Raw genomic sequence first — 19,538 nt, 5'->3', positions numbered from 1 at the left:
CATGGCATTACACATTAAATTTTGTGTGTTTTAATGAACTTGTATACACCTGTGGTGTTTCCAGTCAAAAATGACTGATCATTAGAAATGAATGGGTAAGACTACAATTAATGTGTGTGAACACGCGCCCACAAACACACACTCACACACACACACACACACACACACACACACACACACACACACACACACCTTATACCCCTTTCTGGCTTCCATGGCAACCCCCACGGGAACCTAACACAGGAACTGCCCACATGTCAGTAGATATGTCAATGTGTTGTTGAAATATCATTTAGGCCTATGCCTTATTGATATTCTGCTGAACTCTTGCTGGTATTAAACTTGTATGTCAATTGACTTTCTGTTGAATATCTGTAAGGGACTGTCCAAAGAAATTGAGACCATCTCCTCAGCCACTCCCTGCATCTGTACTACACCAGCCACACTTACAAGCCCAAATAATTTTTGTATCTATTTTGTTTTTCAATACAAATATAAGTCTGATTCTAAGCTTTTCCGCAGATGATATGTCATTTTGTTTCTATTAGGAGGAGAGATAATTCTCCACAAAGGAACATACATTTTTGACATCCATAAAAAACAAGTGAAACATAGAAACATTGCCGGACTTAATTATTATTGAACACCCATCAGTGCAAACTTAACTAAGTTCACAGGATTTAGACAACAGGTTTGCGTCATTCGCTGAGGCAAGCCTGCATGATGGTCTTGGTCTTGGTGATGTTGTAGAGACACAGAAACGAAAACCAATAGCCTATTATGTTTCTATTCTTTATAAAATTTCTTCTCATTACAGTCAGAAGTTCAGTGGTTACTAAGACTGAAAAGACATTCTCAAAGTGAAGATTTGCATTGTGAACTGAAGCTTGAAATCATTAAAACAAAGATGATCAGATGTAAACCTGCAAATATGCTTCATTTCATGACTCCTTATAATTTGACCTGATGAGAATCCTTATAGATTAAAATGTCTTCTTGTAGTTTGTAGTGTGTGGACTCTTTCTACCATCAACCCTCCAGTATTTTATATGGCAACCATGGTGAGATGGTTGTGGTAAATTTAAAGTAATTGTTTGGACATTTCCTTGTAGGTAAAATGATCACACATTTGACATCACAGATGTTTTAGACATTTGCTTTATTTTTCGGAAGGTATAATTTGCCAGTAAAAGTAAATGTGGCTTATTGAGTAGTGAATCTACACAATGATTTTACTTTATCCATCCTGCTCTGGAGTCTGGCACATCTCACTGTGTGGAAGAGGAGACCACATTCCCATCAACCACCTATTGGACTATCACCACCGTCTTGGTTGTAGTGGTTGTGGAGACACTGTTGACCAATCAGAAAACAAAGATCAGACAGGCAGTCACATAATTCAAAATAATTGGGAACCCATCCACCAAATGTGTCATAGACTCTGCAGACCCTGAAGGGCCTGGAGATCAAGCCTGGAGCTCAATCTCTTTTTTTATTTTTGTTGTGTCATATTTTGTTGGTAAATCAGAATGAGCCACACAGAGAATTAGGCTCACCTCCAATGAGGCAGAGCTTCCAAAACCACCACCTTTAAATGAAAGTACAATCCACTTTACCTGGCAATCTCTCCGTCCAGCAGCCTTCTGTATTCGGCGATCTCCAGCTCCAGCCTGGTCTTGATATCCAGCAGGTCAGCGTACATCTGCTTCTGGTGCTCCAGGTCGGCCCTCAGCTGGGCCAGCTGCTCCTCCAGGCCAAGCACCTGTCCCTGGTAGGCCGCCAGCATGTTGCCGTACCTGCTCTTGGTTTCTGCTAGAGTTCCCTCCAGTGACGCTTTCTGTTGGGAAAACAGGAGGAAGACTCAAACTGTGTGACTTCTTAAGCGTGCAAACCGTAAAAATTTAGTCTTGAAGTGAGAAACTGTTTTGGGTTTAAAATTTTTTGTGTCTCACCATGCTGAGTTGGGACTGCAGCTCGATCTGCAGGCTCAGCAGGGTTTGTTTGACTGTGGTGATCTCAGACTTGGACAACTGGAGGGTCTCGGTGCTCAGCGTCACTTCCTTGTTCAGCTCGCTGCTCTGTGGATTGAAGCAAACCGTAAGTCATTATAATCATTATAACAGTCAGCAGCACAGTAAACAAAATGTCTGGTCTGTCCCTAAATGTAGCTATTTGAATAAACTGATGAATGGTTACCCTCCAAAGTGACAGGTATGGTGGAAAAACTTCCTGGTCTCAATCTCAACTTTAAAAGCTTGATTTTGGAATATGTGAAAACTTGCCACGTTCACACCTTCATTGCATCTGAACAAATCACATACTGTGTATAACATGCCATTAACTGATCTTCATTTGCGTAGCAGTGTTTATAAGGCTTAAGAAATCTGACATAGTAGTATATACCATGAATTTGCTGCTGAGAGAGGCGACATTTTAAAAAACGACATCATGTAACTCACCTTAGCCTGGAACCAGGCCTCCAGGTCTCTGCGGTTCTTGGCGGCGACGCTCTCGTAGTGCTCTCTGATTCCAGCCATGACAGCAGACAGATCCTCCTGAGGAGCAGCGTCCACCTCCACATTCACCTTCAGTCCCACCTGGGTGCGCAGAGCCAGCAGGTCCTGCAGGAGCATCAGCACACATCAACACATCAGCACAAATCAACAGGAACTGAACCTCTGTTGTATGACTAGAAATAAGTGTGCATGTATGATTTAGTGTAAAGCTAAATTTACTGCATTTTTGAAAAATTTCTCTCATTTCCATGGAGTTTTAGACTAAATTCAGAAAATTTGACTTCCACCATCTTGACTTACTTCCTCATGGTTCTTCTTCATGTAGATAAGCTCCTGCCTCAGCCCCTCGATCTGGGCCTCCAAGTCGGACCTGGACAGGTTGAGCTCACCCAGGACGCTCTTCAGCCCGGCGATGTCAGCCTCCACAGACTGGCGCATGGACAGCTCATGCTCATACCTACAAATATATTAAAAAACACACTCAGACAGCCATCCATGGAAAAAAAAATGTCAACCTGAAAAAAAGCCTAATAAAAGAGTCTCAATAGCAAGAGGTGAGACTGTTTTCATCAAGGAGCTCCTAGATGGAATGAAAACACAACAATTTTCTCAATTACACTGAAACATGTGTTTCTCTGAAAAGTTTATATCATACCACAATTTATATCATATCACAATTTTACTCTTAAGTAGTTTCTCAAGATTAATAAAGATGAAGAGTGACAACAGCAAATAGCAAAAGACACAGAATCCAACACATTAAAACCTTTATGCAAATTTGCAAAAAGACTTAAAGCAGACAATAAAAACTGTACAAACCAATTTTTGCTGCTCCTCCAAACTTTTTCACTATTATCATTATACTCACTTGACTTTGAAGTCATCTGCAGCCAGCTGAGCATTGTCAATAGCCAGGACGAGGGCTGCGTTGTCACGAGCAGCCAGGAAGATCTGTGGGGAATAAAGTAAAACACACTGAATGAACAACCTGCTCTCTGACTTCAGTATGTTAAGTCATCTTTAACAGCACTAACTTCTCATTATGATTAACTCGTTTCAGGCTCTGCAAGAGAGGTACTACAGGCTTCCAACACAACCTGTCATTGAAGTCTGCTGTTCTCTTACCAGACCCTGAACGTCCTTGATTCTGACACTGAAGCTGGTGTGGTCGTGCATCGCAGGAGCTGTTCTGCTGTCCAGGAACTGCTTGATCTTCAGCTCCAGCTCAGCGTTGGCCTTCTCCAGGTTGCGGACCTTCTCCAGGTAGGAGGCCAGACGGTCGTTCAGGTTCTGCATGGTGGCCTTCTTGTTGTCATCGATGGCATCGGCCAGGCTGAAACCTGCTGCATTGCCACCAGCGGCGGCGGAGGAGAAGCTGGCAGAGGATTGGGAGATGCGGACTCCAGATCCTCCTGCTCCACCGTAAACGCTGCCGGCTCTCATGGAGCCCATGAGGCGAGAAGAAGGTGCCATCATGACGGAGCTCCTCATGGGGGAGGCAGTGGACACGTAGCTGCTGCGGCTGGAGAAGGTGGCCATCACTGAGGCTTGGGCTGGTCGGCTGGTGCTGCTACTCTGGACAGAGAAAACAGGGCTGAGTGAAGACTTGCTGTGACAGAAGGTCCTTTTATACTGAAATGAGGAAGGAAGAGCACAGCTTGGAATGGCAAACATCCTCAAGGGAATAGCCACTGAGCCCAGGGCAGAACAAGTTTCTGCTCAACAAGTGAGGTCTAGCAGGTCCAATGGGTTTGTGATTGTAAAACACATTCCGTTATGACCACTTTCCCCATTCTTGGTCTAGCAAATCATTTGCAAGACCTTGACCCCTCTGCCCCCAGCAGTGTGTTGGGTTGGGAAAGTCAGCTGCAGGTTTTAGAGCATTCTTTTTTACCTGATCAATGGGTCCTGTTGTCAGTCCACATTCACAGCCTGAAGCCTGAACATCAAGACATCCTCATGCCACGGAGCTGCAACCTGCTCAAGTGATTACTGAAGCAAGCTCCATGTTAACACTTTACCATAGACCTTCACCCTGTTCACACCTGGTTTTAATGGTTCATATGGCAAAAGTGAAAGTTGAGGCTGATGATGAAAACCATGTGGACCTTCAATTTTTTTGTTTATTCCAAGGGTCCTAACTTTAAAGCAGTTTTTTATGGTACATCTTTATAATTTGTTTTAGGTGATCCAATCTCAAGTCCATAGCACAAAGGACAGGCGTGGGGTCGCCCTGGTGGCTCACCTGGCAAAAGCATGTACCACTTGACAAGGTTGAGTCCTGACCACATCGTCCTGGGTTTGAATCCAATGGATTGATGATACTATTGCTAACAGAGAACTGTGTTTAGATGAATTTGGACTGGGTTGTGATATCAGCAACAGCACAGGGGCAGGTTGTGTGTGTGTGTGTGTGTGTGTAAATAAAACATGAGGCAAAGAGCCATTTAAATATTTAGAGGAGTATGCCCACTTCCTCCTTAGTGACCTACCCAGCTCCGTAATTGTAAACTGACCTCATCAACTACCACTACACCACTGTGGACCCTCATACATACATGTAATCTATCCCAAAAATTTGGTCAGCTGATGTCAGGAGAGTCAGCTGATCATATGGAGAGTGATGCAGCTGAATCCCCCTTTCTAATTCTCAGTTACTTCAATAGTTGCCAGTTCAGTATAAATTAGAAATACATAATGTGGCTGCAGAGGGGATGAGACAATCAACCTCTGCTACTGCAATGTGAAAAATGCAAATAAACCACAACAGAAACAGCCCTTAAACCCGATCACTATGCTATTTAGTAGCTGCCTGAGGAACAAAGCCAGAAAGGGAGAGTGTGGTCAGAGAACAGGTTTTGCGGTGGAACGAGGAGGCCGCTGAGACCCTGTGGGCCACTTATGGATGCACTGACTGGGAGGTGACATACCAGTCAAGAGGAGGCCATATTCTTTTCTCTGAAGATGTGGATGGATTTTTAAATGAATGAATTCATTTATTTATTTATTTTAGGTCAGAATAAATAGGTGGATAACACTCTGGTGTCTGTTATAAAACAAAACTGACTGAGCAAAATGACACAGTGACCCTGAGTGCAGTGGCTCAAAATGACTCTCAACTGCTGAAAAAAAAAAAAAAAAAAAAAAAAAAAAAAAAACCTTTAAGGACTTTAAAATTCCTAGTAAAAAAAAAAAAAAAATCACTGTGGAACATGCCAAGGCTGTCCCCTCATCCCACTCCTCTTTGCCATTGCTATTGAGCCTCTAGCTATTATTATTAGACAACATCACTCTCTCAAACCAATTCATCTTGGAGATGTCATTTGGTGATGTTTCTGGGTATACAATTAATTGGCAAAAAGTGAATTCATGCCCCTTGGTGATAATCTTGAGGCAGAATTCTTGCATAATTTACCTTTCAAAATTACAGATAATCTGAAGTATCTTGGAGTAATTTTGCCAAAAGACCCTAAATTTTACCCTAGATTTTATGGACTAAATTATAGAGTATAAAACTACATTTCAGAGTTGTACTATATACATACATAAAATTGCTCCATTTGAGCAACTTAATGAGTGTCATTTTGTGTATATTCTTATTTTGTTTGCTTTTCACCATTGATGTATTTTGCCCATAACAGCAATAATGTTCACTTGGCCGACATGTTTGATAAAATTCAGCAAACTCATACAACAGAATGTCAGTAGATATGTCAATATGTTGTTGAAATCTCATTTAGGCCTTATTGATATTCTGCTGAACTCTTGCTGGTATTAAACATGTATGTCAATTGACTTTCTGTTGAATATCTGTAAGGGATTGTCCAAAGAAATTGAGACCATCTCCTCAGCCACTCCCTGCATCTGTACTATACCAGACACACTTACAAGCCCAAATAATTTTTGTATCTATTTTGTTTTTCAATACAAATATAAGTCTGATTCTAAGCTTTTCCGCAGATGGTATGTCATTTTGTTTCTATTAGGAGGAGAGATAATTCTCCACAAAGGAACATACATTTTTGACATCCATAAAAAACAAGTGAAACATAGAAACATTGCCAGACTTAATTATTATTGAACACCAAAGGCCACCCATCAGTGCAAACTTAACTAAGTTCACAGGATTTAGATGACAGGTTTGCCTCATTCGCTGAGGCAAGCCTGCATGATGGTCTTGGTCTTGGTGATGTTGTAGAGACACAGAAACGAAAACCAATAGCCTATTATGTTTCTATTCTTTATAAAATTTCTTCTCATTACAGTCAGAAGTTCAGTGGTTACTAAGACTGAAAAGACATTCTCAAAGTGAAGATTTGCATTGTGAACTGAAGCTTGAAATCATTAAAACAAAGATGATCAGATGTAAACCTGCAAATATGCTTCATTTCATGACTCCTTACAGTTTGACCCGATGAGAATCCTTATAGATTAAAATGTCTTCTTGTAGTTTGTAGTGTGTGGACTCTTTCTACCATCAACCCTCCAGAATTTTATATGGCAACCATGGTGAGATGGTTGTGGTAAATTTAAAGTAATTGTTTGGACATTTCCTTGTAGGCAAAATGATCACACATTTGACATCACAGATGTTTTAGAGATTTGCTTTATTTTTTCGGAAGGTATAATTTGCCAGTAAATGAAATGTGGCTTATTGAGTAGTGAATGTACACGATGAATTCACTTTATCCTTCCTGCTCTGTAGTCTGGCACATCTCACTGTGTTGAAGAGGAGACCACATTCCCATCAACCACCTCTTTGACTATCGCCACCGTCTTGGTTGTGGTGGTTGTGGAGACACTGTTGACCAATCAGAAAACAAAGATCAGACAGGCAGTCACATAAGTCAAAATAACTGTGAATCCATCCACCAAGTGCGTCATAGACTCTGCAGACCCTGCAGAGCCTGGAGATCAAGCCTGCAGCTCAATCTCTTTTTTATTTTTGTTGTGTCATATTTTGTTGATAAATCAGAATGAGCCACACTGAGGATCAGGTTTTCCTCCAATGAGGCAGAGCTTCCAAAACCACCACCTTTAAATGAAAGTACAATCCACTTTACCTAGCAATCTCTCCATCCAGCAGCCTTCTGTATTCGGCGATCTCCAGCTCCAGCCTGGTCTTGATATCCAGCAGGTCAGCGTACATCTGCTTCTGGTGCTCCAGGTCGGCCCTCAGCTGGGCCAGCTGCTCCTCCAGGCCGAGCACCTGTCCCTGGTAGGCCGCCAGCATGTTGCCGTACCTGCTCTTGGTTTCTGCCAGAGTTCCCTCCAGTGACGCTTTCTGTTGGGAAAACAGGAGGAAGACTCAAACTGTGTGACTTCTTAAGCGTGCAAACCGTAAAAATTTAGTCTTGAAGTGAGAAACTGTTTTGGGTTTAAAATTTTTTGTGTCTCACCATGCTGAGTTGGGACTGCAGCTCGATCTGCAGGCTCAGCAGGGTTTGTTTGACTGTGGTGATCTCAGACTTGGACAACTGGAGGGTCTCGGTGCTCAGAGTCACTTCCTTGTTCAGCTCGCTGCTCTGTGGATTGAAGCAAAGTCATTATAATCATTATAACAGTCAGCAGCACAGTAAACAAAATGTCTGGTCAGTCCCTAAATGTAGCTATTTGAATAAACTGATGAATGGTTACACTCCAAAGTGACAGCTATGGTGGACAATCTTCCTGGTCTCAATCTCAACTTTAAAAGCTCGATTTTGGAATATATGAAAACATGCCACGTTCACACCTTCATTGCATCTGAACAAATCACATACTGTGTATAACATGCCATTAACTGATCTTCATTTGCGTAGCAGTGTTTGTAAGGCTTAAGAAATCTGAAATAGTAGTATATACCATGAATTTGCTGCTGAGAAAGGCGACATTTTAAAAAACGGCATGATGTAACTCACCTTAGCCTGGAACCAGGCCTCCAGGTCTCTGCGGTTCTTGGCGGCAACGCTCTCGTAGTGCTCTCTGATTCCAGCCATGACAGCAGACAGATCCTCCTGAGGAGCAGCGTCCACCTCCACATTCACCTTCAGTCCCACCTGGGTGCGCAGAGCCAGCAGGTCCTGCAGGAGCATCAGCACACATCAACACATCAGCACCAATCAACAGGAACTGAACCTCTGTTGTATGACTAGAAATAAGTGTGCATGTATGATTTAGTGTAAAGCTAAAGTTACTACATTTTGGGAAAATTTCTCTCATTTCTATTGAGTTTTAGTCTAAATTCAGAAAATTTGACTTCCACCATCTTGACTTACTTCCTCATGGTTCTTCTTCATGTAGATAAGCTCCTGTCTCAGCCCCTCGATCTGGGCCTCCAGGTCGGACCTGGACAGGTTGAGCTCACCCAGGACGCTCTTCAGCCCGGCGATGTCAGCCTCCACAGACTGGCGCATGTCCAGCTCATGCTCATACCTGCAAATATATTAAAAGACACACTCAGAAAGACATGCATGGTAAAAAAAAATGTCAACCTGAGAAAAAGCCCAATAAAAGAGTCTCAACAGCAAGAGGTGAGACTGTTTTCATCAAGGAGCTCCTAGATGGAATGAAAACACAACAATTTTCTCAATTACACTGAAACATGTGTTTCTCTGAAAAGTTTATATTCATACCACAATTTTACTCTTAAGTAGTTTCTCAAGATTAATAAAGACGAAGAGTGACAACAGGAAATAGCAAAAGACACAGAATCCAACAGATAAAAACCTTTATGTAAATTTGCAAAAAGACTTAAAGCAGACAATAAAAACTGTAGAAACCAATTTTTGCTGCTCCTCCAAACCTTTTCACTATTATCATCATACTCACTTGACTTTGAAGTCATCTGCAGCCAGCTGAGCATTGTCAATAGCCAGGACGAGGGCTGCGTTGTCACGAGCAGCCAGGAAGATCTGTGGGGAATAAAGTAAAACACACTGAATGAACAACCTGCTCTCTGACTTCAGTATGTTAAGTCATCTTTAACAGCACTAACTTCTCATTATGATTAACTCGTTTCAGGCTCTGCAAGAGAGGCACTACAGGCTTCCAACACAACCTGTCACTGAAGTCTGCTGTTCTCTTACCAGACCCTGAACGTCCTTGATTCTGACACTGAAGCTGGTGTGGTCGTGCATCGCAGGAGCTATTCTGCTGTCCAGGAACTGCCTGATCTTCAGCTCCAGCTCAGCGTTGGCCTTCTCCAGGTTGTGGACCTTCTCCAGGTAGGAGGCCAGACGGTCGTTCAGGTTCTGCATGGTGGCCTTCTTGTTGTCATCGATGGCATCGGCCAGGCTGAAACCTGCTGCACTGCCACCAGCAGCGGCAGAGGAGAAGCTGGCAGAGGCTTGGGAGATGCGGACTCCAGATCCTCCTGCTCCACCGTAAACGCTGCCGGCTCTCATGGAGCCCATGAGGCGAGAAGAAGGTGCCATCATGATGGAGCTCCTCATGGGGGAGGCAGTGGACATGTAGCTGCTGCGGCTGGAGAAGGTGGCCATCACTGAAGCTTGAGCTAGTCGGCTGGTGCTGCTACTCTGGACAGAGAAAACAGGGCTGAGTGAAGACTTGCTGTGACAGAAGGTCCTTTTATACTTTTAAATGAGGAAGGAGGAGGACAGCTTGGAATGGCAAATATCCTCAAGGGAATAGCCACTGAGCCCAGGGCAGAACAAGTTTCTGCTCAACAGGTGAGGTCTAGCAGGTCCAATGGGTTTGTGATTGTAAAACACATTCTGTTATGACCACTTTCCCCATTCTTGGTCCAGCAAATCATTTGCAAGACCTTGACCCCTCTGCCCCCAGCAGTGTGTTGGGTTGGGAACGTCAGCTGCAGGTTTTAGAGCATTCTTCTTTACCTGATCAATGGATCCTGTTGTCAGTCCACATTCACAGCCTGAAGCCTGAACATCAAGACATCCTCATGCCACGGAGCTGCAACCTGCTCAAGTAATTACTGAAGCAAGCTCCATGTTAACACTTTACCATAGACCTTCACCCTGTTCACACCTGGTTTTAATGGTTCATATGGCAAAAGTGAAAGTTGAGGCTGATGATGAAAACCATGTGGACCTTCAATTTTTTTGTTTATTCCAAGGGTCCTAACTTTAAAGCAGTTTTTTATGGTACATCTTTATAATTTGTTTTAGGTGATCCAATCTCAAGTCCATAGCACAAAGGACAGGCGTGGGGTCGCCCTGGTGGCTCACCTGGCAAAAGCATGTACCACTTGACAAGGTTGAGTCCTGACCACATCATCCTGGGTTTGAATCCAATGGATTGATGATACTATTGCTAACAGAGAACCGAGTTTAGATGAATTTGGACTGGGTTGTGATATCAGCAACAACACAGGGGCAGGTTGTGTGTGTGTGTGTGTGTGTGTGTGTGTGTGTGTGTGTGTGTGTGTGTGTGTAAATAAAACATGAGGCAAAGAGCCATTTAAATATTTAGAGGAGTATGCCCACTTCCTCCTTAGTGACCTACCCAGCTCCGTAATTGTAAACTGACCTCATCAACTACCACTACACCACTGTGGACCCTCATACATACATGTAATCTATCCCAAAAATTTGGTCAGCTGATGTCAGGAGAGTCAGCTGATCATATGGAGAATGATGCAGCTGAATCCCCCTTTCTAATTCTCAGTTACTTCAATAGTTGCCAGTTCAGTATAAATTAGAAATACATAATGTGGCTGCAGAGGGGATGAGACAATCAACCTCTGCTACTGCAATGTGAAAAATGCAAATAAACCACAACAGAAACAGCCCTTAAACCCGATCACTATGCTATTTAGTACTTGCCTGAGGAACAAAGCCAGAAAGGGAGAGTGTGGTCAGAGAAAAGGTTTTGCGGTGGAACGAGGAGGCCGCTGAGACCCTGTGGGCCTCTTATGGATGCACTGACTGGGAGGTGACATACCAGTCAAGAGGAGGCCATATTCTTTTCTCTGAAGATGTGGATGGATTTTTAAATGAATGAATTCATTTATTTATTTATTTTAGGTCAGAATAAATAGGTGGATAACACTCTGGTGTCTGTTATAAAACAAAACTGACTGAGCAAAATGACACAGTGACCCTGAGTGCAGTGGCTCAAAATGACTCTCAACTGCTGAAAAAAAAAAAAAAAAAAAAAAAAAAAAACAACCTTTAAGGACTTTAAAATAACTAGTAAAAAAAAAAAAAAAAATCACTGTGGAACATGCCAAGGCTGTCCCCTCATCCCACTCCTCTTTGCCATTGCTATTGAGCCTCTAGCTATTATTATTAGACAACATCACTCTCTCAAACCAATTCATCTTGGAGATGTCATTTGGTGATGTTTCTGGGTATACAATTAATTGGCAAAAAGTGAATTCATGCCCCTTGGTGATAATCTTGAGGCAGAATTCTTGCATAATTTACCTTTCAAAATTACAGATAATCTGAAGTATCTTGGAGTAATTTTGCCAAAAGACCCTAAATTAATTTTCAAATTAAATTTGCATGATAAGGTGGACAGCTTGAAAGGAGATATTGGCAAGTGGCGTACTTTCCCTCTTTCTATGTTGGCCCGTATAAATGCTATGGTATATTCACTTTGAAAGACCTATAAGTCGACAAACGGTTTGCCTCATTTACCCAGTTGAAAGACAAGTTCTCTCCTCCATCAACAAATTTTTTAGATACCTACATGTCAGGAATTATGCTCATCAAAACATATCCAATCTCTCCTGGAGGAAAGTAAGGTTTATAGACTTTTGCTTGGCCCTCCTGATAAAAAAAAAATATATATATATATCTTATTTCAGATTTTGTAATGGTATTTTTGGATAAAGTGAACTGCTCCACTCATTATTTAAAGACTGCTTGGGAAAAGGAGCTGGGGTCACAAATCAATGATAATGTTTGGGAGGAGAGCCTCAGCAGGATTCAGCACTGTTCTATTAATGCCAGACATCAGTTAATTCAGTTTAAGGTTTTGCACAGTCTTCATCATTCAAAAATTAAGTTACATAGAATCTACCCTCTGTTTCTTCTTTATGTGATCGGTGCAAGTCTCCTGATGGCTCTCCAGGCCACCTTTTCTGGACATGTCCACGGCTGTATGATTTTTAGTGTAAAATATTTAAATGGTTTTCTGAAATGTATCACTGTGTGTTTAAATCTGACTCAGAGGTGGCGCTGTTTGGTTACTCTCTGTCTTTAATGACTTATAGCTTCCCTGTCCAGAAAACCATTATGTATGGAATGATAATAGTGGAGAAACTGATATTAGGACTCTGGAAATCAGAAATGGTACCCCTTTTCAGGACATGTCTAACGGAACTCACCTCTGTGCTCCATATGGAGAAAGTACGATATGATATGATGAAGAGTTTCAAGAAATTCCGCCAGACGTGGCAGCCATTTCTGGACCACTTAGTTAAGTTAAAGGGGGACCTCGGGGAGTAACAGGACCCGCACCTGACCACCCACCTCCTTTTTGTTTGGTTAAATTCAGTCTACTTGTGGTACAGCTTTGTATTTCATTGTCTTAATTTATATGCCCTATTATGTTTTATTTTGTTTTTGTTTTATTTACCCCTTTTTGTTGCTTGTTTGTTTGTTTGTTCTGTTTTGTCTGCTTTCTTACTCTTAGTTTTTTGTTTTATTTATTCTCTTTGTATATCACAACACTATTTTGGGGGAAAATAAGCCTTAATAAAAATAAATCAAAACACTGACAGAGTGTCACTGCTACTGGTAGAGACAGAGAAATGCCAGCAGTGGCACCACATGGACAGCACATTGCTTGGATAATTGGAGAAACTCTATATCTGGTATTTGCCAGCATGTGAGAGTGCAGCTGAATTAATTTGAAGTGGTCATGGTAAGTGCTTGACTTAAAATTCAAAGCCTAACATAAAAAGCATAAATGCCCATAAAAGCCCTCCTACATACACACCACGGTCAGACAAACACATTTTTCATGTCATTTTAGTTATTTCCAAATTGTAATATTGACACTGGGAAACTGGTGTCCAGATCCTGGAGGGTGACAGGGCACTGAAACAATTAATATTTCATGTGATGCTGCTTGAGCTCAGATTTTCAACAAAATTCCACCCATTTAGCCCTCCTGTGTTTGGCCATGTGTTCATTCAGTGGCCGTTTCATTTCCCCAGTGTGAGCTTCAGGTCTGTACATTGGACTCATTGGACTGTGTGCTGCTGCATTTATGTTTGGGTGTAGGGCCCTCCGCTCTTTTGTCAACTCAAACCAAGTCAGTCAACACGAGATGAACAACAAAGAATGTAAATAAGACTTGCTGAAAAAAGAAGTTTCATTGTTGATTTTAGGGACTGTTGTTGTGTTGTGGACCATACTTCCTGTATTTCAAAAATTTGTTCATTATATATTTGCTGATTGATATATTTTGGACATGTAAAAGGGCAGAGAACATAAAACAAGCTGAGAGAGAGAGAGAGAGAGAGAGAGAGAGAGAGAGAGAGAGAGAGAGAGAGAGAAAGTGAAATAGTTTCCAACATTAACAGCTCAGTGTAAAAGAAACTGTCAAAACACCCACATATTTAAAAGGAATGGGAAAATTTTTCTTCAGTAAAGTCTTATGGTGTTGAACCACAGTTAATTTTGTTTTCATTACACACCATCTATCTGACTTATTCACCAGGCACTTCTGGCCTTTTGGGTACAAATTTTGACAGAGCTAATACAGGCTTGTCTGATTGGACCTCATTATTATCTCTCACACTGTTTCTGTTGAAACATACTGCTGTATCAAGCTCTGTGTTACTGACTCCATTTGACTGTCAGTTAAATGAAAACACCAGAGAAACAGAAACACTGTCAGACTGCATTTTTATTGAAGAATCTCAGTTTGGCCAACAAAAGACTGACAAGTGCAAACTCAAAGTAAGTTTACAGGATTTAGATGTGTGATGGCTTGGTCTTGGTGGTGATGCTTCAGAGACAGTAAAAACTAAATTATAATGAATTATACTGACTCTTTAAAAAAAAAAAAAAAAAAAAAAATCATTTTTTTGGTTAATTAAGTTTATTCTCTTCACAATCTGAAGTGGATGGACTTAAATTGCCAATGATGTTAATGAGACATCTTCAAACTGAAGACTTTATTTCCAAAATGAAATAGTAACTGTTAAAAAGGAACATTTTTCTTATACCTCCTATTTTTCACATTCTGTAGTTCTTATAATTTCTTATCTGGCCCAGCTCCCCCTTGATGTGCACACCGCTGCTCTCCTCCTCAATTCAAGATTTAGTCATAAAATTTAATCTAAATACATTTGGGAATATCCTCACAGTTAAAATGATCACACATATGACACAACAGATGTTTTACAGACTCGTTTTATTGTTTGAAAGGTTAAGACTTGCCAGTAAATGAAACTGATGAGTGAATCGACACGATGAAGACTTTCTCCTTCCTGCTCTGGAGTCTGGTACGTCTCACTTCCCATCAACCACCTGTTCAACCACCATCATCACCTTCTTGGTTGTAGTGGAGACACTGTTGACCAATCAGAAAACAAAGATCAGACATGCAGCCAAGTGTTTACTGAAGTCAAAATATTTGTGACTCCAGCTTGAAAAAACTTCATTTGAGGGGTTCAGGGGTCTTGAAAAAATTCAGCACAAACCTTAACTTGAGGCAAATCAGAGCTATCTCTGAGGACAAATCCTTTATATGAGTCAAAAAACACTTTCAACAAGTTTGATAAATTTGCTGAAGATCAGGATCTTTGAAGTTTTGTTTCCAGTTTTAGATATTTTAATTTCTATAATTTTCAACAATATGATGCACTTAGTCTTTAAGCATATACAAAACAAACCACATTTTATTTTTCACATTGACATCTTATGTTTGTAATTCTTATTATCAAGCCTGAAACTTTTGTATAGTAAATGAACTTTGACTTTAAATAACATGATAAAAATGCACATAGTGCTCAGGGGGACTGATCACACTCTCTTTGATGGTCAAAAAATTCATATTATGCCAACTTGACATTCTCTGCTGCCATCTGCTGGACAATCTATCTATCTATCTATCTATCTATCTATCTATCTATCTATCTATCTATCTATCTATTAAGGAAATGCATCATAGTTCTTATAATGTTTTATTCTTATTGTGGCATGACTTTCAGTGGATAAGAAAGAGCTGCAGTGGATTATTACTCTGATTAACAACACTGGTGGTTAATGGTGTCTCCTACCATGTAACTGGAACATCCTGGGTTGGACCAAGACCTTTGTTCCCCTCTTGTGTCTTTCTTGCCTCCTTCTACCATTGACCCTCCAGTGAGGCAGAGCTTCCAAAACTACCTCTTTTAAATGAAAACACAATCCACTTTACCTAGCAATCTCTCCGTCCAGCAGCCTTCTGTATTTTATACTACTCCATTATTTTATATGGTATTTGTGGTGAGATGATTATGATAAATTTAAAGTAATGGTTTGTATATTTCCTTGCAGTTAAAATGATCACACATTTGACATCACAGATGTTTTAGAGATTTGCTTTATTTTTCGGAAGGTATAATTTGCCAGGAAATGAAATGTGGCTTATTGAGTAGTGAATCTACACAATGATTTTACTTTATCCTTCCTGCTCCGGAGTCTGGCACATCTCACTGTGTGGAGACCACATTCCCATCAACCACCTCTTGGACTATCACCACCCTCTTGGTTGTAGTGGTTGTGGAGACACTGTTGACCAATCAGAAAAAAAAGATCAGACAGGCAGTCACATAAGTCAAAATAACTGTGAATCCATCCACCAAGTGTGTCATAGACTCTGCAGACCCTGCAGAGCCTGGAGATCAAGCCTGCAGCTCAATCTCTGTTTTATTTTTGTTGTGTTATATTTTGTTGGTAAATCAGAATGAGCCACACAGAGAATGAGGTTCGCCTCCAATGAGGCAGAGCTTCCAAAACTAGCACCTTTAAATAAAAGCACAATCCACTTTACCTGGCAATCTCTCCGTCCAGCAGCCTTCTGTATTCGGCGATCTCCAGCTCCAGCCTGGTCTTGATATCCAGCAGGTCAGCGTACATCTGCCTCTGCTGCTGCAGGTCGGCCCTCAGCTGGGCCAGCTGCTCCTCCAGGCCGAGCACCTGTCCCTGGTAGGCTGCCAGCATGTTGCCGTACCTGCTCTTGGTTTCTGCCAGAGTTCCCTCCAGCGACGCTTTCTGTTGGGAAAAGAGGAAGACTGAACTGTGCGACTTCTTAAGCGAGCAAACTGTAAAAATTTAGTCTTGGAGTCAGAAATTGTTTTGGGTTAAAAGTTTTTTGTGCCTCACCATGCTGAGTTGGGCCTGCAGCTCGATCTCCAGGCTCTGCAGGGTTTGTCTGACTGTGGTGATCTCAGACTTGGACAACTGGAGGGTCTCGGTGCTCAGAGCCACTTCCTTATTCAGCTCGCTGCTCTGTGGATTGAAGCAAACCACAAGTCATTTACATGATCATACCAGTCAGCAGGGTGGGACTCTTTTCATCAATGAACAAAGTTTCAGGTCAATCCCAAACTTACCTTAGCCTGGAACCAGGCCTCCAGGTCTCTGCGGTTCTTGGCGGCGACGCTCTCGTAGTGCTCTCTGATTCCAGCCATGACAGCAGACAGATCCTCCTGAGGAGCAGCGTCCACCTCCACATTCACCTTCAGTCCCACCTGGGCGCGCAGAGCCAGCAGGTCCTGCAGGAGCATCAGCACACGTCAACACATCAGCACAAATCAACAGGAACTGAACCTCTGTTGTATGATTAGAAATAAGTGTGCATGTATGATTTAGTGTAAAGCTAAAGATACTACATTTTGGGAAAATTTCTCTCATTTCCATGGAGTTTTAGACTAAATTCAGAAAATTTGACCTCCACCATCTTGACTTACTTCCTCATGGTTCTTCTTCATGTAGATAAGCTCCTGCCTCAGCCCCTCGATCTGGGCCTCCAGGTCGGACCTGGACAGGATTAGCTCACTCAGGACACTCTTCAGCCCGGCGATGTCAGCCTCCACAGACTGGCGCATGGCCAGCTCGTGCTCATACCTGCAAATATATTAAAAGACACACTCAGCTTACTGACAGAACATATTTTGTCAGCCTCGGTAATGATGTTTCAGACAAGCATGACATTCTTTTTGGCATTATTTGTGATCATAGAGTGAACTTGCATTATTATGCTGATGACATGCAGTCATATTCGTATGTAGCGCCAGATTATGCTGATGTCCTAAAGCCCTTTATGAATTCCCTTACCAGCATTGTACAGTGGATGAGTAAAAGGTTCCTAAAACTAAATGCTTCAAACTAAATTATTATTCACACAAGACTTTTCCTCTGAATATGAAACTTTATTGATCCTAAAAAACACGGACAGTTTGCCCACAAATTAGCAACTGAAAATACAAGTTCATACTCACTTGACTTTGAAGTCATCTGCAGCCAGCTTAGCGTTGTCAATAGCCAGGACGAGGGCTGCGTTGTCACGAGCAGCCAGGAAGATCTGTGGGGGAATAAAGGAAAAAAAAAAAAAAAACACTCAATGAACAACCTGCTTTCTGACTGGCAGGGGTTTATTAAATGTGAAATCACCCAGTTATAATACAGGACATGATTTTGAAAAGCAGAGGTAACACCTCTGAAGATGGGCCTGATTTGTTTTTTTTTTTTTTGTTGTTGTTTTTTTTTTTTTTTTTTTTTTTGCATCATTTTAAGTTTGATCTGGTGTTTTACTGCTGAACATTTCAGGATCTTCAGTATGTTAAGTCATCTTTAACATCAGTAACTTCTCATTAAGATCAACTTATTAACTCTTTTCAGGCTCTGCAAGAGAAGCACTACAGGCTTCCAGCACAACCTGTTGTTGAAGTCAATGTGTTTTTAAGCAAATGCACTGTGACTAGTCTGAGATAAAATGTACAGCCTGACATGCAGACCAGGTTTGCTTTTTTCTCAGGTTACATAAGACAAGAAGTGGTACACTTGGCCTCTGATATAACCTGTTTACTGAGAAATTATTGCAGGAGAGTGTGCAGTGTTTTGCTCAGTGACACTTCAGCAGACCGACCTGCCACTCCACCACATTCCTACAGCATTTGAAATCAATGTGTTTTGTAATACAATTATACACTGCCAATGGCAAAGAAGCAGCGTGAAACAGAGCAATGGTCTGAAATGTGCAGCATCAATGTGGTGTCTAGTGTCTGTAAGATTCAAAAGCCCAGTGTTCATACACCCACAAGGTCCTAATGCCCTCATGTTTAGAGATGTTGGCCATTTTTTGTTGAAAAGAAAATGTCTTTTGTTGTAGACTATAATTTTTTGTCAATAGTTCTTAGAGACAGAAATAAGCTTGTTGAGTTGAATCTCAGAGGCTGGAGCCAAAGAAAGTTTTCAGGGTGCAAGTTAGCTTGTTTTGCAAAGATAAAGTCTTGTTAAAAAATAATAGCGCTGACTTATTTTTTTCATTCACATATTAAAGATCTTGACAAGTCAGTGGGCCAGCTGACTAGTTTCCCTAGATAGCTAATATGGGTACTTTATTGTTAACTTAGTTTGTCTCAGTTTTGGAAACCACCATGTGTGTGTCTACTGGTTGAGGATTCAGCTGTGCTCTTACCTGACCCTGAACATCCTTGATTCTGACACTGAAGCTGGTGTGGTCGTGCATCGCAGGAGCTGTTCTACTGTCCAGGAACTGCCTGATCTTCAGCTCCAGCTCAGCGTTGGCCTTCTCCAGGTTGCGGACCTTCTCCAGGTAGGAGGCCAGACGGTCGTTCAGGTTCTGCATGGTGGCCTTCTTGTTGTCATCGATGGCATCGGCCAGGCTGAAACCTGCTGCATTGCCACCAGCGGCGGCGGAGGAGAAGCTGGCAGAGGATTGGGAGATGCGGACTCCAGATCCTCCTGCTCCACCGTAAACGCTGCCGGCTCTCATGGTGCCCATGAGGCGAGAAGAAGGTGCCATCATGATGGAGCTCCTCATGGGGGAGGCAGTGGACACGTAGCTGCTGCGGCTGGAGAAGGTGGCCAT

The 19,538-nt window shown here is 41.8% G+C and overlaps 2 protein-coding genes and 1 pseudogene across 2 annotated transcripts; all 3 read right to left on the bottom strand.

Annotated features, from left to right (window-relative positions):
* Positions 1 to 1,213: 1,213 nt before the first annotated feature.
* LOC115363843 (keratin, type I cytoskeletal 13-like) lies at positions 1,214 to 4,055 on the bottom strand. The gene is made up of 7 exons (XM_030058167.1): positions 3,642 to 4,055; positions 3,385 to 3,467; positions 2,817 to 2,973; positions 2,460 to 2,621; positions 1,953 to 2,078; positions 1,617 to 1,837; positions 1,214 to 1,353 (listed from the first exon to the last, which is right to left on the bottom strand). The coding sequence occupies exons 1-7, from the start codon at positions 4,053 to 4,055 to the stop codon at positions 1,308 to 1,310; spliced, it is 1,209 nt and encodes a 402-aa protein (XP_029914027.1). The 3' UTR covers positions 1,214 to 1,307.
* Positions 4,056 to 7,232: 3,177 nt separating this feature from the next.
* Positions 7,233 to 9,997, bottom strand: LOC115363839 (keratin, type I cytoskeletal 50 kDa-like; annotated as a pseudogene).
* Positions 9,998 to 14,950: 4,953 nt separating this feature from the next.
* On the bottom strand, positions 14,951 to 19,538 carry LOC115363694 (keratin, type I cytoskeletal 13-like). The gene is made up of 8 exons (XM_030057972.1): positions 19,125 to 19,538; positions 17,926 to 18,008; positions 17,395 to 17,551; positions 17,038 to 17,199; positions 16,808 to 16,933; positions 16,476 to 16,696; positions 16,139 to 16,213; positions 14,951 to 15,011 (listed from the first exon to the last, which is right to left on the bottom strand). The coding sequence occupies exons 1-8, from the start codon at positions 19,536 to 19,538 to the stop codon at positions 14,951 to 14,953; spliced, it is 1,299 nt and encodes a 432-aa protein (XP_029913832.1).

The sequence above is a fragment of the Myripristis murdjan genome, chromosome 8 (genome assembly GCF_902150065.1).
Source record: "Myripristis murdjan chromosome 8, fMyrMur1.1, whole genome shotgun sequence".
Taxonomy (NCBI): Eukaryota; Metazoa; Chordata; class Actinopteri; order Holocentriformes; family Holocentridae; genus Myripristis; species Myripristis murdjan.
The sequence above is the reverse complement of the archived record's forward strand: the minus strand, read 5'-3'. Positions and strand labels throughout refer to the sequence as shown.